Genomic DNA, 17,682 nt, shown 5'->3' with positions numbered 1-17,682 from the left:
AACACTGGTGACTCCTGTTAGAGAGTAAGGGCTCGTAGAGTTATATCCACAAAAAACTTTAATGTATAGTTGGGTATATGGGTGACATTATATCCGCATTTGTGTGTGTGTGGCTACAACAAAGGACAAGGATAAAATTAGGTTCAAAATACTAAAGACAACAGTCTTTTTGTACATGGAAATAAATAAGCATTTTTCCATCAAAGAAACAAATGGATAATAATCAATTCACCACAATGTGACAATCCATTCATAATTCCACAATAATGTGATCAACCAGATCAAATAAAAGCAAGAGCAATCTGTCTTCAAGTTAAACATTTATCCATATTTACACAAACAGAGGCATAGTAACACATGTCTGTGAAGTTAGCATGTTAGCTTGATAACATCTTGACAATGAACAAAAAGTTGTGCACATACAAAGTTGTAATCCTGAATAATAACAAAAAGGATTAATATAGATATATATATATATTGATGTGAAAATCTGAAATATAACTTACATTTCTTTAATAACACACATAAATGTCTTAATCACATGGTCTTGAGGTGACACATGTGCCCTATTTGTTCATTTACGCACAAGTGCTATCTATTGGCCAATCATGAAATCTGGATGAAAATGGTTTAGCTTTCCTACAACTGGTGTCCCAGTAGAGATATTTGTAATTCGTGTCAACCAGTATCATAGTTATGACACTTCATTCTATTATCATTTATGAATTCAGAAATTTAATTACAAGCACTGTTTTGGTTTTTAACTTTGTTTTATTTTTCCCAATGCAACATTTTACAAATCCAACACCATCAAAAGATAAAGAACATCACCTCATTCCTTATTCACCAACAGACACATAAACTATATTTAATGATCAGCAACATCACGTCTTCATCAGATTTCAGATTGAGCATCCGTACAGCTTGTTGATCCTCAGGATGTCGATGTTTGACATTTCCTGTCTCTGTCCGATTTGCACAGACTTATTAGGAATGGGGGTGATGGTTTCCATTCCATCCTGGTTGGTGAAGGCCGTTCTTCCATAGTGCATGATGGAGCCGTAGTCGTATGCAGTGTTTTGATTGTTGGTGTTCTGTTTCTGGAAGTTGTAGGCCATATCAGGAGAGATGAACTCCCAGTTGATCTTGACATACTGGTCGCGGTCGCTCCTGGTTTGCTCGTGGTAGAAGCCCAGGGCGTGATTGAACTCATGTTGAACGATGCCACGGTACACGCAGCCGTTCCTGTTGAGAGAGACCACCTGTTGACCTCCTGTTCTACCAAGAGAAGAGTAACACCTGAGAGGAGAGAGAAAACAAGAGCACATATAAATGTTCAGATCTTCTTCTTTTGGGCTAAGAGCGCTTCAATGTGTTTTGTTGATATGATATGATTGTCCTCACCCGTCTTCGTTCTCAATACTGATGTAGTCTATCTGAGATGATCTGGGCACAAAGCGGATGCAGGTTTTGCTGTGAAAGGTCATCATGGCGTTCTCGATAGTCGTCCTCTCTTTAGATGCTGCAGAGAAGATGGGTGACGGTTTGATAATGTAATCAATATGAATGATAAATGTGTGACGTGATGAATGAGGTTTACTTACTGAATTCTCTGCTCACTGTGTAAGGCACCTCCACTAGATTCTTGGTGTTTTTCTTCCACAAACAGTTGTTGTTAAAGCAGAAGAGAGCATTTCTGGTTTTTGGAAACACCAGATCTCCTTCAATCAGGAGTTCAGTAGATCCTGTGTGGAAAGAAAGTGATATTGATGAAGTTACACAAGATGTCTTGATGTGAATTTCTTCTTTCTAACAGTCATTTTTAGTGTCTGACCATTGTTGGAGTCCAAAATATTTTTAGTGATGTCCACATCTTCAGGCTCTGTTACAAACATATCGTCAAAGTTCTGCTCCTGTTGACAGACAAATGCAAGAAATTACTCATACATTGAACTTTTTTTTTGCAAAAGATACAGAGAGAGACTAAACAGGGTCTTACCTTGAGAAATAACGCCTGTGAGACGCCACACAGCAGCAGCAGAATGGAGAAGGAGGCTGTTGTGTTCATGTTGTCTCAGTGTGTAGAGATGTTCTGGATGCTCTGGTCCTGAAGTTTGGTGTCTGTGTGCTGTCTGACCTGGACTTTATATTCATCTGTGTAGGTGTGTCTACATTGGGATTATGGGTAGGTTTTGGTGTCCAGGGTCTATTTTGTTTAACTACAGGGAGGAACGCTGACCTCGCCTTCTTAGTCCAATCCTTACAGAAGCTTTTTGAGATTGTTTTACTAATCCACTGAAGTGGACAAGATGTAGTTTTGCGATCTTATCAAGTGCCCCAAAACAGTTGTATTGTTTTTATTAAGACAAATCTATAAAGATGCTTATTGGTAAGTACAATTGAAAAATTCCTTTACATTTATAATCATGTCATGTCATTTCATTTTACATGATTGGATATTAAGCTGTCAAGAATTATAATGAATTAATGTTGGTGCCACTCAATAACTCCTACAAATGTTCATTTCTCCCTCTTATTGTGAAAAGCTTTCCTTCTTACCACCATAGATCTTGAATTAATCTCGAATCTTCAGTACTTTATAGATGGTCTATTTCTCACACACTTGTACATTTGTCATACGTGGTGTTCAACTTTCTAGTTATTGAGGATTGTCTCACTCTATACTAGGCATTGGCAGATTACCAGATTCAAGGTATACAGCCGTTTGAAAAGTCACGGTTACCATTCCCAAGGTATGAGCTGTTTTGATGTTTCAGAATAGACAGAAAGTGCAGGAATCCTTCAGTTTCAGTGCTTTATTTTGTTTATGCTTATTGTGTTATTTGCTCATCTGCGTTTAATGTATTTATATTTATTAATGTATGCATGCAGGTTTAATTACTCAAGATGGACGTAAACAAATTGCTAGAAAGGGGTGCCATGCTTTCAAAGAGTTTAGGAACCACTGATTTAACTGGACATACTGCACTTTTATTACTTTTCAAGATATTTTGTATTGCTAAAACATCAAATATACTGGGGCAGTTTCCCAGACAGGTCTTAAATCTAATCCCAGACTTAATTAAATGTTGGTTTCTTGATCAAAAACAAGTTGCACTGACGTATCTCAGAATATATCAGTGCAATTGTTTTGTCTCAAGATTCACATCAGAAATGTTTTTTGGGAAGTATGTTTTAAAAGATAAATTAAATATCCTAAATGAACTAAGGCCTAGCCCTTCCTAAACTAATCACTGTCCAGGTAACTGCACCATTGTGTTCAATGGGCAAAAAGTAGTTCACACAAACTTTGTAAAGAATACATTTTAAAGCAGTAATTGCAATACATTCATAGTGTTAAACCGCAATCATTTTTCTTCAAATTATCATACCGTCTAAATCTCATTCCGGCCCATACTCTATTGCAATTTAATATAAATAATTTAAAGTTAGGTTTATTGTGGGAACATTATAATAATATTTTCCTACTCATCTGTACAGTATATTATGGTTTATCTGCGTACAACATAAGATCAAAGATTATAGATATGAACAAGATGTCGCAGATCTTTTAAGTAAGAGTGGAACAAAACAACAGTTAACATGGCGGCTCTAGTGACAAAAGTCCTGCCTTTAGTAAAAAGAGCCAATCGTCAATCGAGAAAGACTATCGGTTTAAGGGGGAAGAGATTCTGAATAAAGTGTTTTAAACCTGAATCAGTTTAGAGTAGTTTAGGTGTAAGAAACATTAGTCATGGTTCAGTTTATGTCGTGTTTAATTATTTGTTGGAAATAGTTTGTTTTATCATGACCTTATCCAGTGGTTTAAGAGATATCCGTTTCCCCCCATTCAATTAGAAAAGACTTGGTCTTGTATGACTGAAATGCTGCCTGGATGAATTGCAAATATGGGCGCCTAGTACAGAGAGTTTCCTTAAAGCAATTTAAGCAAATATTATTTTACAGGTTCAAACCTTCAGTTCTCCTAATGTGTGTCTTTCATTAGGCTACAAGAAAATTTCAACATCTTTTCTCCTCCAGCAGAGATCTTTTGATTCACATCAACCTGTATTAGAGCTCATGCCAAAATAACAAAAGGTTTGACGTTTCATTTGTTGATCATTTAAGAAGTGAGACATTGAATTACAAACACGCTTTATTTTTTTGTTTAACTAGCTTTATTTTCCCAATGCAATCACATGTTTCAGAAACCCAACACCATCAAAGATTAAGAACATCACCTCATTTCCTTATTTATCCACATACACAAACAATATTTAATGATCAGTAACATCACGTCTTCATAAGCCTCAAATTGTGCATCCGTACAGCTTGTTGATCCTCAGGATGTCGATGTTTGACATTTCCTGTCTCTGTCCGATTTGCACAGACTTATTTGGAATGGGGGTGATGGTTTCCATTCCATCCTGGGTGGTGAAGGCCGTTCTTCCATAGTGCATGATGGAGCCGTAGTCGTATGCAGTGTTTTGATTGTTGGTGTTCTGCTTCTGGAAGTTGTAGGCCATATCAGGAGAGATGAACTCCCAGTTGATCTTGACGTACTGGTCGCGGTCGCTCCTGGTTTGCTCGTGGTAGAAGCCCAGGGCGTGATTGAACTCATGTTGAACGATGCCACGGTACACGCAGCCATTCCTGTTGAGAGAGACCACCTGTTGGCCTCCTGTTCTACCAAGAGAAGAGTAACACCTGAGAGGAGAGAGAAAACAAGAGCACATATAAATGTTCAGATCTTCTTCTTTTGGACTAAGAGCGCTTCAATTTGTTTTGTTGATAAGATATGATTGTCCTCACCCGTCTTTGTTCTCAATACTGATGTAGTCTATCTGAGATGATCTGGGCACAAAGCGGATGCAGGTTTTGCTGTGAAAGGTCATCATGGCGTTCTCGATAGTCGTCCTCTCTTTAGATGCTGCAGAGAAGACGGGTGACGGTTTGAAAATGACATCAATATGAAGGATAAATGTGTGACGTGATGATGGAGGTTTACTTACTGAATTCTCTGCTCACTGTGTAAGGCACCTCCACTAGATTCTTGGTGTTTTTCTTCCACAAACAGTTGTTGTTAAAGCAGAAGAGAGCATTTCTGGTTTTGGGAAACACCAGATCTCCTTCAATCAGGAGTTCAGTAGATCCTGTTTGGAAAGAAAGTGATATTGATGAAGTTGCACAATATGTCTTGATGTGAATTTCTTCTTTCTAACAGTCATTTTTAGTGTCTGACCATTGTTGGAGTCCAAAATATTTTTAGTGATGTCCACATCTTCAGGCTCTGTTACTAACATATCGTCAAAGTTCTGCTCCTGTTGACAGACAAATGCAAGAAATTACTCATACATTGAACTTTTTTTTTGCAAAAGATACCAAGAGACTAAACAGGGTCTTACCTTGAGAAATAACGCCTGTGAGCCGCCGCACAGCAGCAGCAGAATGGAGAAGGAGGCTGTTGTGTTCATGTTGTCTCAGTGTGTAGAGATGTTCTGGATGCTCTGGTCCTGAAGTTTGGTGTCTGTGTGCTGTCCGACCTGGACTTTATATTCATCTGTGTAGGTGGGTCTACAGGGGGATTATGGGTAGGTTTTGGTGTCCAGGGTCTATTGTGTTTAACTACAGGGAGGAACGCTGACCTCGCCTGTTAGTCCAAACCTTACAGAAGCTTCTTGAGATTGTTTTACTAATCCAATGAAGTGGACAAGATGTAGTTTTGCGATTTAAACAAGTGCCCCAAAACAGTTGTATAAGTTTTTATTAAGACAAATCTATAAAGATGCTTGTTTGTAAAAACAATTGAGAAATTCCTTTACATTTATAATCATGTCATGTCATTTCAGTTTACATGATTGGATATTAAACTGTCAAGAATTATAATGAATTAATGTTGGTGCCACTCAATAACTCCTACAAATGTTCATTTCTCCCTCTTATTGTGAAAAGCTTTCCTTCTTATCACCATAGATCTTGAATTAATCTCAAATCTTCAGTACTTCACAGATGGTCTATTTCTCACACACTTGTACATTTGTCATACGTGGGGTTCAACTTTATAGTTGTTGAGGATTGTCTCACTCTATACTAGGCATCGGCAGATTACCAGATTCAAGGTATACAGCCGTTTGAAAAGTCACGGTTACCATTCCCAAGGTATGAGCTGTTTCGATGTTTCAGAATAGACAGAAAGTGCAGGAATCCTTCAGTTTCAGTGCTTTATTTTGTTTATGCTTATTGTGTTATTTGCTCATCTGCGTTTATTGTATTTATATTTATTAATGTATGCATGCAGGTTTAATTACTCAAGATGGACGTAAACAAATTGCTAGAAAGCGGTGCCATGCTTTCAAAGAGTTTAGGAACCACTGATTTAACTGGACATACTGCACTTTTATTACTGTTCAAGATATTTTGTATTGCTAAAACATCAAATATACCGGGGCAGTTTCCCAGACAGGTCTTAAATCTAATCCCAGACTTAATTAAATGTTGGTTTCTTGATCAAAAACAAGTTGCACTGACGTATCTCAGAATATATCAGTGCAATTGTTTTGTCTCAAAATGCACATCAGAAATGTTTTTTTAAAGTAGGTTTTTAAATATCCTAAATGTAGTAAGGCCAGGCCCTTCCTAAACTAATCACTGTCCAGGTAACTGCACCATTGTGTTCAATGGGCAAAAAGTAGTTCAAACAAACTTTGTAAAAAACACATCTTAAAGCAGTAATTGCAAACCAGTCATAGTATGATAATCTTAAGAAAAATGATTGCGGTTTAACACTAAATCTCATTCCGGCACATACTCTATAGCAATTTAAAATAAATAATTTAAAGTTAGGTTTATTGAGGGAACATTATAATTACATTTTCCTACTCATCTGTACAGTATATTATGGTTTATCTGCGTACAACATAAGATCAAAGATTATAGATAATTTACATTTACATTTACATTTAGACATTTAGCAGACGCTTTTATCCAAAGCGACTTACAAAGAGTTTAGGAGCAATAAGCGATAGTTCATACAGGAGCCATAATACATTAGGTGCCAATACAAAGTTACTGGTTTCAACAAAAGCTAGACCACTACCTGTTGAGAGAAAGGGTTAGTGTATTTTTTTTTCCATTTGTTTGTCAAGTATTCACAGAAGAGATGGGTTTTAAGTTGTTTTTTAAATGTTGTGAGAGATGTGGTTGAACGGACAGAGATAGGAAGAATGTTCCACCAGGAAGGAGTTGTGAATGAGAAAGAGCGGGAGAGCGATTTACTGCCCTTATGGGAAGGCAATACAAGCCGCCGCTGGTTTGCTGAACGCAGGGATCTTGATGGGGTGTAGGAGTGCAGGAGAGTTTGGAAGTAAGCCGGTGCAGATCCAGTGACAGTCCTGTATGCAAGCATTAGTGACTTGAATCTGATACGGGCTGCAACCGGTAGCCAGTGAAGAGAGATGAAAAGGGGAGTCACGTGAGCCCTTTTGGGCTGTTGGAAGACGAGGCGTGCTGCTGCGTTCTGAACCAGCTGAAGTGGTTTGATAGCCTTTGCAGGAAGACCAGCAAGTAGAGCATTGCAGTAGTCCAACCTTGAGATTACCAGGGCCTGGACAAGGATTTGTGCCGCATGCTCCGTGAGATATGGTATGATCTTTCTAATGTTGAATAAGGCATATCGGCATGACCGTGTTGTCTTTGCAATGTGATCATTGAAGGACAGCTGTTCATCAAATATGACTCCGAAGTTCCTGGCTGTTTTGGAATGGGTGATTGTGGTATTGCCAAGATAGATGTTGAAATCGTGTTGGACAGTAGGGTGTGCCGGAAACACGAGTAGTTCGGTCTTGGCAGGGTTCAGCTGGAGGTGATGGTCTTTCATCCAAGCTGAGATGTCCTCGAGGCAGGCTGTAATGCGAGCTGCTACAGTGGTATCGTCTGGGTGAAACGAGATGTAGGTCTGGGTGTCGTCGGCATAACAGAGATATGAGAAGCCATGTGCCTGTATGATGGGTCCCAGTGATGTCGTGTAGATGGAAAAAAGCAGCGGTCCAAGCACCGACCCCTGAGGGACCCCAGTGATCATGTGGTGAGCCGTGGACAGCGAGCCCCTCCATGACACCCTGAAGGATCTGTCGGAGAGGTAGGATTTGAACCAGCAGAGGGTAGAGCCTGTGATTCCTAGTGATGACAGGGTTGCTAGCAGTATCTGGTGATTGACAGTGTCAAACGCTGCAGATAGGTCTAGCAGAATCAGGACCAAGGATTTAGATTCCGCCTTGGCTAGCCGCAGTGCTTCTGTGACCGATAGCAATGCCGTCTCAGTGGAGTGGTTTGTTTTGAAGCCAGACTGCTTGTCATCCAGTAGTTTATTCTGGAACAGGTAGGAAGACACCTGGTTGAAAGCTGCCATTTCAAGTGTTTTTGCTATAAATGGGAGGAGAGAGACAGGTCTGTAACTGTCGGGAGTAGAAGGGGCCAATGTTGGTAATAGATAATAACAAGGTGTCGCAGATCTTTTAAGTAAGAGTGGAGGAAAGCAACAGTTAATATGGCGGCTCTAGTGACAAAGGTCCTTCCTTTCTGTAAAAAAGAGTCAATCGTCAATCGAGAAAGACTATCGGTTTAAGGGGGAAGAGGTTCTGAATAAAGTGTTTTGAACCTGAATCAGCTTAGAGAAGTTTAGGTGTAAGAAACATTAGTCATGGTTCAGTTTATGTCGTGTTTAATTATTTGTTGGAAATAGTTTGTTTTATAATTTTTCTTAAGATTCGCGGCCAGATTCCATGACACCCTGAAGGATCTGTCGGAGAGGTAGGATTTGAACCAGCAGAGGGTAGAGCCTGTGATTCCTAGTGATGACAGGGTTGCTAGCAGTATCTGGTGATTGACAGTGTCAAACGCTGCAGACAGGTCTAGCAGAATCAGGACCAAGGATTTAGATTCCGCCTTGGCTAGCCGCAGTGCTTCTGTGACCGATAGCAATGCCGTCTCAGTGGAGTGGTTTGTTTTGAAGCCAGACTGCTTGTCATCCAGTAATTTATTCTGGAACAGGTAGGAAGACACCTGGTTGAAAGCTTCCCTTTCAAGTGTTTTTGCTATAAATGGGAGGAGAGAGACAGGTCTGTAACTGTCGGGAGTAGAAGGGTCCAATGTTGGTAATAGATAATAACAAGATGTCGCAGATCTTTTAAGTAAGAGTGGAGGAAAGCAACAGTTAATATGGCGGCTCTAGTGACAAAGGTCCTTCCTTTCTGTAAAAAAGAGCCAATCGTCAATCGAGAAAGACTATCGGTTTAAGGGGGAAGAGGTTCTGAATAAAGTGTTTTGAACCTGAATCAGCTTAGAGAAGTTTAGGTGTAAGAAACATTAGTCATGGTTCAGTTTATGTCGTGTTTAATTATTTGTTGGAAATAGTTTATTTTATCCTGACCTTAGCCAGTGGTTTAAGAGATATCCGTTTCCCCCCATTCAATTAGAAAAGACTTGGTCTTGAATGACTGAAATTGCTGCCTGGATGAATTGCAAATATGGGCGCCTAGTACAGAGAGTTTCCTTAAAGCAATTTAAGCAAATATTATTTTACAGGTTCAAACCCTCAGTTCTCCTAATGTGTGTCTTTCATTAGGCTACAAGAACATTTCAACATCTTTCCTCCTCCAGCAGAGATCTTTTGATTCACATCAACCTGTATTAGAGCTCATGCCAAAATAACAAAAGGTTTGACGTTTAATTTGTTGATCATTTATGAAGTGAGACATTGAATTAAAAACACGCTTTATTTTTTTGTTTAACTAGCTTTATTTTCCCAATGTAATCACATATTTCAGAAACCCAACACCAACAAAGATTAAGAACATCACCTCATTCCTTATTTATCCACATCCACATACACATTCAATATTCAATGATCAGTAACATCACGTCTTCATAAGCCTCAGATTGTGCATCCATACAGCTTGTTGATCTTCATGATGTCGATGTTAGACAGTCCACGTGTCTGTCCGATTTCTACAGACGCATCAGGAATGGGGGTGATGGTTTCCTTTCCATCCTGGTTGGTGAAGGCTGTTCTTCCATAGTGCATGACGGAGCCGTAGTCGTATGGAGTGTTTAGATTGTTGGTGTTCTGTTTCTCAAATGCGTCGACCATATCAGGAGAGATGAACTTCCAGTTGATCCTAATGTACTTGTCGCGGTCGCTCCTGGCATGCTCGTGTTCGAAGCCCAGGGCGTGATTGAGCTCATGTTGAACGAGGTCGTTGTACACGCAGCTATTCCTCTGGAGAGAGACCTGCTGTTTGCCTCCTGTTCTACCAAGAAGAGAGTAACACCTGAGAGGAGAGAGAAAACAAGAGCACAGATCAATATTCTGATCTTCTCCTTTTGGACTTAGAGCGCTTCAATGTGTTTTGTTGATATGGTTTTATTTTCCTCACCCATCATTGTTCTCAATACTGATGTAGTCTGTCTGAGATGATCTGGGCACAAAGCGGATGCAGGTTTTGCTGTTGAAAGTCATCATGGCGTTCTCGATAGTCCTCTTCTCATTAGATGCTGCAGAAATGGCGGGTGACAGTTGGAGAATGACATCAATATGAATGATAAATGTGTAATGTGATGAAGGCGGTTTCCTTACTATATTCTCTGCTCACTGTGTAAGGCACCTCCACTAGATTCTTGCTGTTTTTCTTCCACAAACAGTTGTTGTTAAAGCAGTAGATAGCATTTCTGGTTTTGGGAAACACCAGATCTCCTTCAATCAGGAGTTCAGTAGATCCTGTGTGGAAAGAAAGTGATATTGATGAAGTTACACAATATGTCTTGATGGGAATTTCTTCTTTCTAACAGTCATTTTTAGTGTCTGACCATTGTTGGAGTCCAAAATCTTTTTAGTGATGTCCACATGTTCAGGCTCTGTTACTAACATATCGTCAAAGTTCTGCTCCTGTTAACAGACAAATGCAAGAAATTACTCGTATATCGATTTTTTTTTTCCAAAGATACCTAGAGACCAGTCAGGGTCTTACCTTGAGAAATAACGCCTGTGAGACGCCACACAGCAGCAGCAGAATGGAGAAGGAGGCTGTTGTGTTCATGTTGTCTCAGTATGTAGAGACGTTCTGGATGCTCTGGTCCTGAAGTTTGGTGTCTGTGTGCTGTCCGACCTGGACTTTATATTCATCTGTGTAGGTGTGTCTACATGGGATTATGGGCAGGTTTTGGTGTCCAGGGTCTATTGTGTTTAACTACAGGGAGGAACGCTGACCTCGCCTGTTAGTCCAAACCTTACAGAAGCTTCTTGAGATTATTTTACTAATCCACTGAAGTGGACAAGCTGTTTTGGTATTTTCAAGTGCCCCTATACAGTCATATAAGGTTTTATTTTTTATATAAATGATGCTTTTTTATAAAAACAATTGAGAAATTCCTTAACATTTATAATCATGTCATACCATTTTCAGAGGTTTACACCCACCTGACTTTAAATGAATGTTGTTGACTTTGTGGGCAGCACTGAATGTTTCTATCTATTGTAATAGTTGTGAATGAGTCTCTTGATGCACCTCAATGTAAAAAGAGGAATCTCAACATCATACAGTTACTCCTGGACATTAGTAAAATATCCAGAAATGCTGAAAAAGCTAAGATTGTGGAGGACCTCGATAATTTTTCTTAAGATTCAGCGGCCAGTCTAATGACTCATGACAAACAAGAAACACTTTAACAACTAGGACTAAACATAAAAACCATCATTGATTTTTAGAAATTTATGTTAACATTTCTTTAGTGAAATAACTTGCTCAGGGCAGGACTAAATTAGAAATTAACCTTTATTTTCATAAGGGTTGTGCTTTTTCCAGATTCTGCAAGTGGTGTGTAAACTCAAGCATATCACTATATATGCTAAACATATAAAGCTCTTAAAGGAGTAGCTCACTTCAAAATTTGCCCCATTGACTTCCCATAGTACAAAGAAAAAGGACTATGGAAAGTCAATGGGGGCAAATTTTGAAGTGAACGACACTTTTAATACCACTAATACCTTGAGCAACTCAGTGTACTCAGTAGGTTGCTTTAAAGCGCATCAGTAATGTTTTTTTTGTAAAGTATGTTTTTTTAAAGATAACTTAAATATCCTAAATTTACAAAGGCCTAGTCCTTCCTAAACTAATCCCTGTCTAAGTAACCACGCCATTTTGTTCAGCAGTTTACACAGACAATGAAACGAAACATTTTAAAGGAGTAATTGCAACACAGCCATAGCGTGAAACAGCAATATTATTATTTCTGTAGGGACCAGTGTCGTCAATTATTTAACGATAGCATATATTTAGTTTGGTGGATGAATTGTTCTGGGCAACTCTCTGCCTATCCATGCAGCCTTGCATGGGCATAGCAGGAGTGCAGCAATACAGGTCCCCCCACCTGGGGAACGAGAACAGTTCCTGATGTCAGGGAAAGGAGGCGATAGAACCCAGGTGCAGACTGCTTCAGGATAACAAAAAAACTTGAATTGAGAAAACGGGAAAAGAAAACCAACAAGGGGTTAATGTTTCCTGCCCCTCACCTGTCACCCTCATTATTTGCTCCCTATTTATCGCCCTTCTGTTTGCTGTTTTGTGCTGTTTTGTTTTAGCAACCATTGTACTACCTTGTGTGACATCGTGTTTTGGAGAGCCCTGTGAAGTTGTCAGTCTAGTCAAGTTTAGTCTGGTTATTGTATTTGTCAAGGTCATGTTAATTAATTAGGAAGCGAGGGGCTGTGGTCAGGAGACAGGAGAGCACGTGGCACACCAAATACAAACAATGGCCATGTACTTCCACACAAAGCATGTGGGACTATTACAATCCTGACATAGGACTACAAAAGCTGAGCATGACAAAGCAAGGCAGGATCGTGACAATTTTATATTGTATTCTGCATACAAAATAAAATCATAGAGAGAAAATCACCATTAAACGGAAGTTGCGATTGACTTCTTTTCTGTATCCTGACCTATATCCGTGTGAAACGGCTTCTAAAATTTGAAAAAAAAAAATTGGGCGTTTTGATTGATTTGCTGTAAGTTGGGTCTGGAGGGTAGGGCTAAAAATGCCTGGCAAATGGACAGTGAGTATAGTCCTACCTCTTTTATGGTGCCTACATCATGTGGTGAAGAGTTATTGTTGAGAGGGGGAGAGAAGCTCAATGTTTTTGATAAAACATTACAAGTGCAAATAAATTTTGAAAAAATAATCGTGTGCACAGATAAATCATTTATAATAATCACAGCAACACTTTGTAAAAGACTTTTCCTGTTTCATTTAAAGATAGCTTAATATTGTGCCATCCCTGGTTGTGGAAGAACATCGACGCTCCATTACCTTCCTTCGTGGTTAATTAGTGATTAAATTTTTTTTTTAAAGACGTTCCAGCTCATGTGGGAAAAACATGGAGCGTTTGTTTGTTTCATTTCTCCGATGATTTCTTCGTGAACAAAAGGTTAAAAAGCAGTGCTGTGTCGTCAATATTGGATCTGATAGGAATGGTGCAGCAATCTTATGCGAGTAAAACATTTTTGTCCTCATATAACAGTATAAAACAATAAAAAAGTACAGTTCAGCACACCTTTAAAGCAATTTAAGCAAATATTATTTTACATTTTCAAACCTTTAGTTCTCCTAATGTGTGTCTTTCAGCAATTTGTTGATCATTTAAAAAGTGAGACATTGAATTACAAACACACTTTATTTTGTTGTTCAACTAGCTTTATTTTCCCAATGCAATCACATATTTCAGAAACCCAACACCATCAAAGATAAAGAACATCACCTCATTTCCTTATTTGTCCACATACATAAATATTCAATGATCAATAACATCACATCTTCATAAGCCTCAGATTGTGCATCCGTACAGCTTGTTGATCCTCAGGATGTCGATGTTTGACATTTCCTGTCTCTGTCCGATTTGCACAGACTTATTTGGAATGGGGGTGATGGTTTCCATCCCAGCCTGGGTGGTGAAGGCTGTTCTTCCATAGTGCATGATGGAGCCGTAGTCGTATGCAGTGTTTTGATTGTTGGTGTTCTGTTTCTGGAAGTTGCTTGCCTTATCAGGAGAGATGAACTCCCAGTTGATCTTGACGTACTGGTCGCGGTCGCTCCTGGTTTGCTCGTGGAAGAAGCCCAGGGCGTGATTGAACTCATGTTGAACGATGCCACGGTACACGCAGCCGTACCTGTTAAGTGAGACCACCTGTCGGCCACCTGTTCTACCAAGAGAAGAGTAACACCTGAGAGGAGAGAGAAAACAAGAGCACATATAAATGTTCAGATCTTCTTATTTTGGACTAAGAGCGCTTCAATGTGTTTTGTTGATATGATATGATTGTCCTCACCCGTCTTTGTTCTCAATACTGATGTAGTCTATCTGAGATGATCTGGGCACAAAGCGGATGCAGGTTTTGCTGTGGAAGGTCATCATGGCGTTCTCGATAGTCGTCCTCTCATTAGATGCTGCAGAGAAGACGTGTGACGGTTTGATGATAACATAGATATGAATGATTAATATGTGATGGAGGTTTACTTACTGAATTCACCGCTCACTGTGTAAGGCACCTCCACTAGATTCTGGGTGTTTTTCTTCCACAAACAGTTGTTGTTAAAGCAGAAGAGAGCATTTCTGGTTTTTGGAAACACCAGATCTCCTTCAATCAGGAGTTCAGTAGATCCTGTGTGGAAAGAATGTGATATTGATGATGTTACACAATATGTCGTGATGTGAATTTCTTCTTTCTAACAGTCATTTTTAGTGTCTGACCATTGTTGGAGCCCAAAATCCTTGTAGTGATGTCCACATCTTCAGGCTCTGTTACTAATATATCATCAAGCTTCTGCTCCTGTTGACAGACAAAAGCATGAAATTACTTTTATAATATATTTTTTTATCTGAGTAACCCAAGAGTCAGGGTCTTACCTCGAGAAATAACGCCTGTGAGACGCCGCACAGCAGCAGCAGAAAGGAGAAGGAGGCTGTTGTGTTCATGTTGTCTCAGTGTGTAGAGATGTTCTGGATGCTCTGGTCCTGACGTTTGGTGTCGGTGTGCTGTCTGACCTGGACTTTATATTCATCTGTGTAGGTGCGTCTACAGGGGATTATGGGCAGGTTTTGATGTCCAGGGTCTAATGTGTTTAACTATAGGGAGGAACGCTGACTTCCACCAATAATCCAAACCCATTAAGGAATCAGAAGTTTGTGTGTTTGTCCAATCCATTGAAGTTGATGGGTTGCTTTGAAAGGCACTTTGAAAGAACAGTCATTCCAGATCCGTTCGTTGTTGACTTAAACATGTCCTAGATGTTTCAATTTTCTTCCCTTATTTTTCAAAATAGATCTATCGATGCATCAGCAGCTTTGGCGATACCTGGAGTGGTCACCTTCCTATCTGCCAAGGACGTTCCAGGTCAAAATCGAAGACTGTGGTTTAACAACCCAGAGGAGGTTTTTGCAGAAGAGGAGGTCACTTTCTCTAGTCAAACACTATAGTTTACAGATCCAAGATGATTGTCATGTGTAATACGTAAGTCTATGATTTATGTTCTTATGTTTTATTCAAATCCTCTTTACAGGTGATCTGCGTGGGGCAGATTATCGGGGCGATTGTGGCAGAGAACAGAGAACAAGCTAAAAGAGCAGCCGAACAGGTGCACGTTAGCTACCAGGACATCCAACCTGTATTTTTCACGATAGAGGTATTTTTTACACCAAACCCTATTCATAAAACATCTCTTGTCACTTGAATGTTACAAACATTTTCTTCATTTTGTTTCTTAGGAAGCCATTGAACATCAATCATTTTTTGACCCCAAGCGAAAGCTGGAAAGAGGAAATGTGGAGGAAGGGTTTGAGAAAGCAGATCACATACTGGAGGGTATGCATACATGAATCCAAATCTATGAATGTTATCCAGATTTTAATGTAATTTTCTTATCCAAAACAGTTTTTATATTATCATATATTATGATATGTCCCAGGTGAGATGTACATGGGCGGTCAGGAGCATTTCTACATGGAAACCCAAGGTTTGATCGCGATTCCTAAAGGAGAGGCGGAAGAATTGGATCTGTATGTTGCCAGTCAACATGCAGCTTACACTCAGGTCGGTAGGATTTCATAAACATACATTGATGAACATCCTATTCACTATTATTCTTGTCCTCAATGTCATGGATTATAGTTAACTAAAACTATTAAATTATTTTTGTTAATTGAAATAAAGTAAAATATAGGCCTATATTATATTTGAAAACCAGAACTAAACAAATATTTTAGCAACTAGAAATAATGTTATTATTAACTGGAAATGAACCTCAAAATATAGCAACAGCTATATTGAAAATATATAATAGAATGTATTATCATAATAGTAATTACTATTATTAATAATATTAATATGTATACAATTATTAAAAAAAGTTAATTGATAGTAAATAAATCTCCAAAAAACACACAAGTTTGTAACACTATTTTCTATGTATAACAAATAGAAATAATGTTAATATGAACTGGAAATAATCCAAAACTGAATAAAAAAAATTATTAAATCTATAGCAACAGTAATATTAAAAATATATAATACAATTTATTATTTATAATACAAATTATTATTATTTACACTATTTTCTATGTATAACAAATAGACAATTTGTTAATATTAACTGGACATAAACCAAATCTAAACAAAAAAATATACATTACATCTTTAGAGAAAGCAATATAGAAATAATCAAATGAATTATTTATAATAGTAATTATTATTAATAACATGAACAATGTTCTATCTATAAAACAACAGGAAGTAGTTGGAATCACTCTTGGGATCGCCTCTAATAAGATCACGTGCCATGTGAAGAGGCTCGGAGGAGGATTTGGCGGTAAAGTCATGAAGATTGCAACTTTATCTGCCATCACTGCTACCGCTGCATACAAGTAAGGAAAAATGAGCCGCATCACACACAAATTTCATTTATCAATCTGTGCGAGTATACACACTTAAATGTGTCTTGTACAAACTAAACAACAGGACTGGCCGTGCTGTGCGATGTGTACTAGAACGTGGGGATGATATGCTCATCACCAGCGGCAGGCATCCTTTCCTGGGGAAGTATAAGGTACTGAATTATGGGTAATGGAGTTTTTGACCTTTCTAGACTATATGTTGCATCATTGCATCTTACTGGTTGTCTCCTCTTTTTAAGGTCGGATACATGAATGATGGGAGCATCCTAGCTGCTGACATCACGTATTACAGTAATGGAGGATGCACCCTGGACGAATCTTCATTTGTATGTTATTTCAGCCTTTATGAGAATGTGTCCCCTACAATATATTTCATCAATCTTCAGTTTCTTAAACTATGCTTAGATTTCCCTTAATCAAATTATGTAGGCTTTGCTATCCACATTTTCATTTTACAGCCAAGTCGTCTCATTTTATTCTCCTCGTAATGAAATTGAGACAAAAATTGAGATTTGTCGAGAACTCCAAGCCCTGAACTATGCAGACGCAACCCTTTAGCAGTACCCCTTGAGTATAGAAAATGCGTCAACTTCCCAAACCCTTCTACATTCGGTTAAAGATCCTTTTCATGAAAGTAAAATGGCTTCCATTCATGTTTATAAATCACCTGTATTTTCCGTTCA

At 38.7% G+C, this 17,682-nt stretch overlaps 5 protein-coding genes across 5 annotated transcripts in view; 1 reads left to right on the top strand and 4 right to left on the bottom strand.

The window, feature by feature from the left end:
• Window positions 1–17,682, top strand: part of aox5 (aldehyde oxidase 5) — a 36,065-nt gene that overhangs the window by 14,730 nt on the left and 3,653 nt on the right. Inside the window, exons 18-24 of the mRNA XM_056758042.1 lie at window positions 15,373–15,499; window positions 15,610–15,732; window positions 15,815–15,911; window positions 16,015–16,139; window positions 16,836–16,969; window positions 17,064–17,151; window positions 17,239–17,325. Of these exons, the coding sequence (XP_056614020.1) occupies window positions 15,373–15,499; window positions 15,610–15,732; window positions 15,815–15,911; window positions 16,015–16,139; window positions 16,836–16,969; window positions 17,064–17,151; window positions 17,239–17,325 (781 nt within the window). The remainder of the gene's footprint in view (window positions 1–15,372; window positions 15,500–15,609; window positions 15,733–15,814; window positions 15,912–16,014; window positions 16,140–16,835; window positions 16,970–17,063; window positions 17,152–17,238; window positions 17,326–17,682) is intronic.
• LOC130429473 (hatching enzyme 1.2-like) lies at window positions 903–2,068 on the bottom strand. Its single transcript, XM_056758047.1, has 5 exons — window positions 2,000–2,068; window positions 1,835–1,913; window positions 1,605–1,745; window positions 1,405–1,522; window positions 903–1,299 (listed from the first exon to the last, which is right to left on the bottom strand). Exons 1-5 carry the CDS (start codon window positions 2,066–2,068, stop codon window positions 903–905), a joined length of 804 nt encoding a protein of 267 aa, XP_056614025.1.
• LOC130429476 (hatching enzyme 1.2-like) lies at window positions 4,311–5,474 on the bottom strand. Its single transcript, XM_056758049.1, has 5 exons — window positions 5,406–5,474; window positions 5,243–5,315; window positions 5,013–5,153; window positions 4,813–4,930; window positions 4,311–4,707 (listed from the first exon to the last, which is right to left on the bottom strand). Exons 1-5 carry the CDS (start codon window positions 5,472–5,474, stop codon window positions 4,311–4,313), a joined length of 798 nt encoding a protein of 265 aa, XP_056614027.1.
• Window positions 9,932–11,093, bottom strand: LOC130429477 (hatching enzyme 1.2-like). The gene is made up of 5 exons (XM_056758050.1): window positions 11,025–11,093; window positions 10,864–10,936; window positions 10,634–10,774; window positions 10,434–10,551; window positions 9,932–10,328 (listed from the first exon to the last, which is right to left on the bottom strand). Exons 1-5 carry the CDS (start codon window positions 11,091–11,093, stop codon window positions 9,932–9,934), a joined length of 798 nt encoding a protein of 265 aa, XP_056614028.1.
• Window positions 13,743–15,366, bottom strand: LOC130429469 (hatching enzyme 1.2-like). The gene is made up of 5 exons (XM_056758043.1): window positions 14,957–15,366; window positions 14,801–14,879; window positions 14,571–14,711; window positions 14,379–14,496; window positions 13,743–14,273 (listed from the first exon to the last, which is right to left on the bottom strand). Exons 1-5 carry the CDS (start codon window positions 15,023–15,025, stop codon window positions 13,877–13,879), a joined length of 804 nt encoding a protein of 267 aa, XP_056614021.1. The 5' UTR covers window positions 15,026–15,366; the 3' UTR covers window positions 13,743–13,876.

This window comes from Triplophysa dalaica, chromosome 10 (genome assembly GCF_015846415.1).
Source record: "Triplophysa dalaica isolate WHDGS20190420 chromosome 10, ASM1584641v1, whole genome shotgun sequence".
Lineage (NCBI taxonomy): Eukaryota > Metazoa > Chordata > Actinopteri > Cypriniformes > Nemacheilidae > Triplophysa > Triplophysa dalaica.
The sequence above is the reverse complement of the archived record's forward strand: the minus strand, read 5'-3'. Positions and strand labels throughout refer to the sequence as shown.

What these genes read in the sequence shown, in the direction of transcription:
- LOC130429477 (XM_056758050.1), bottom strand. Translation starts at nt 11,093, where the DNA reads ATGAACACAACAGCCTCCTTCTCCATTCTGCTGCTGCTGTGTGGCGTC. An exon ending in GATTTTGGACTCCAACAATG is followed by an intron (nt 10,775 to 10,863) that starts GTCAGACACTAA and finishes CTTTCCACACAG; the next exon opens with GATCTACTGAACTCCTGATT. An exon ending in AGTATTGAGAACAATGATGG is followed by an intron (nt 10,329 to 10,433) that starts GTGAGGAAAATA and finishes CTCTCCTCTCAG; the next exon opens with GTGTTACTCTCTTCTTGGTA.
- LOC130429473 (XM_056758047.1), bottom strand. Translation starts at nt 2,068, where the DNA reads ATGAACACAACAGCCTCCTTCTCCATTCTGCTGCTGCTGTGTGGCGTC. An exon ending in CACAGTGAGCAGAGAATTCA is followed by an intron (nt 1,523 to 1,604) that starts GTAAGTAAACCT and finishes TCTTCTCTGCAG; the next exon opens with CATCTAAAGAGAGGACGACT. An exon ending in AGTATTGAGAACGAAGACGG is followed by an intron (nt 1,300 to 1,404) that starts GTGAGGACAATC and finishes CTCTCCTCTCAG; the next exon opens with GTGTTACTCTTCTCTTGGTA.
- LOC130429469 (XM_056758043.1), bottom strand. Translation starts at nt 15,025, where the DNA reads ATGAACACAACAGCCTCCTTCTCCTTTCTGCTGCTGCTGTGCGGCGTC. An exon ending in CACAGGCGTTATTTCTCGAG is followed by an intron (nt 14,880 to 14,956) that starts GTAAGACCCTGA and finishes GTCTGTCAACAG; the next exon opens with GAGCAGAAGCTTGATGATAT. An exon ending in AGTATTGAGAACAAAGACGG is followed by an intron (nt 14,274 to 14,378) that starts GTGAGGACAATC and finishes CTCTCCTCTCAG; the next exon opens with GTGTTACTCTTCTCTTGGTA.
- LOC130429476 (XM_056758049.1), bottom strand. Translation starts at nt 5,474, where the DNA reads ATGAACACAACAGCCTCCTTCTCCATTCTGCTGCTGCTGTGCGGCGGC. An exon ending in CACAGGCGTTATTTCTCAAG is followed by an intron (nt 5,316 to 5,405) that starts GTAAGACCCTGT and finishes CAACAGGAGCAG; the next exon opens with AACTTTGACGATATGTTAGT. An exon ending in AGTATTGAGAACAAAGACGG is followed by an intron (nt 4,708 to 4,812) that starts GTGAGGACAATC and finishes CTCTCCTCTCAG; the next exon opens with GTGTTACTCTTCTCTTGGTA.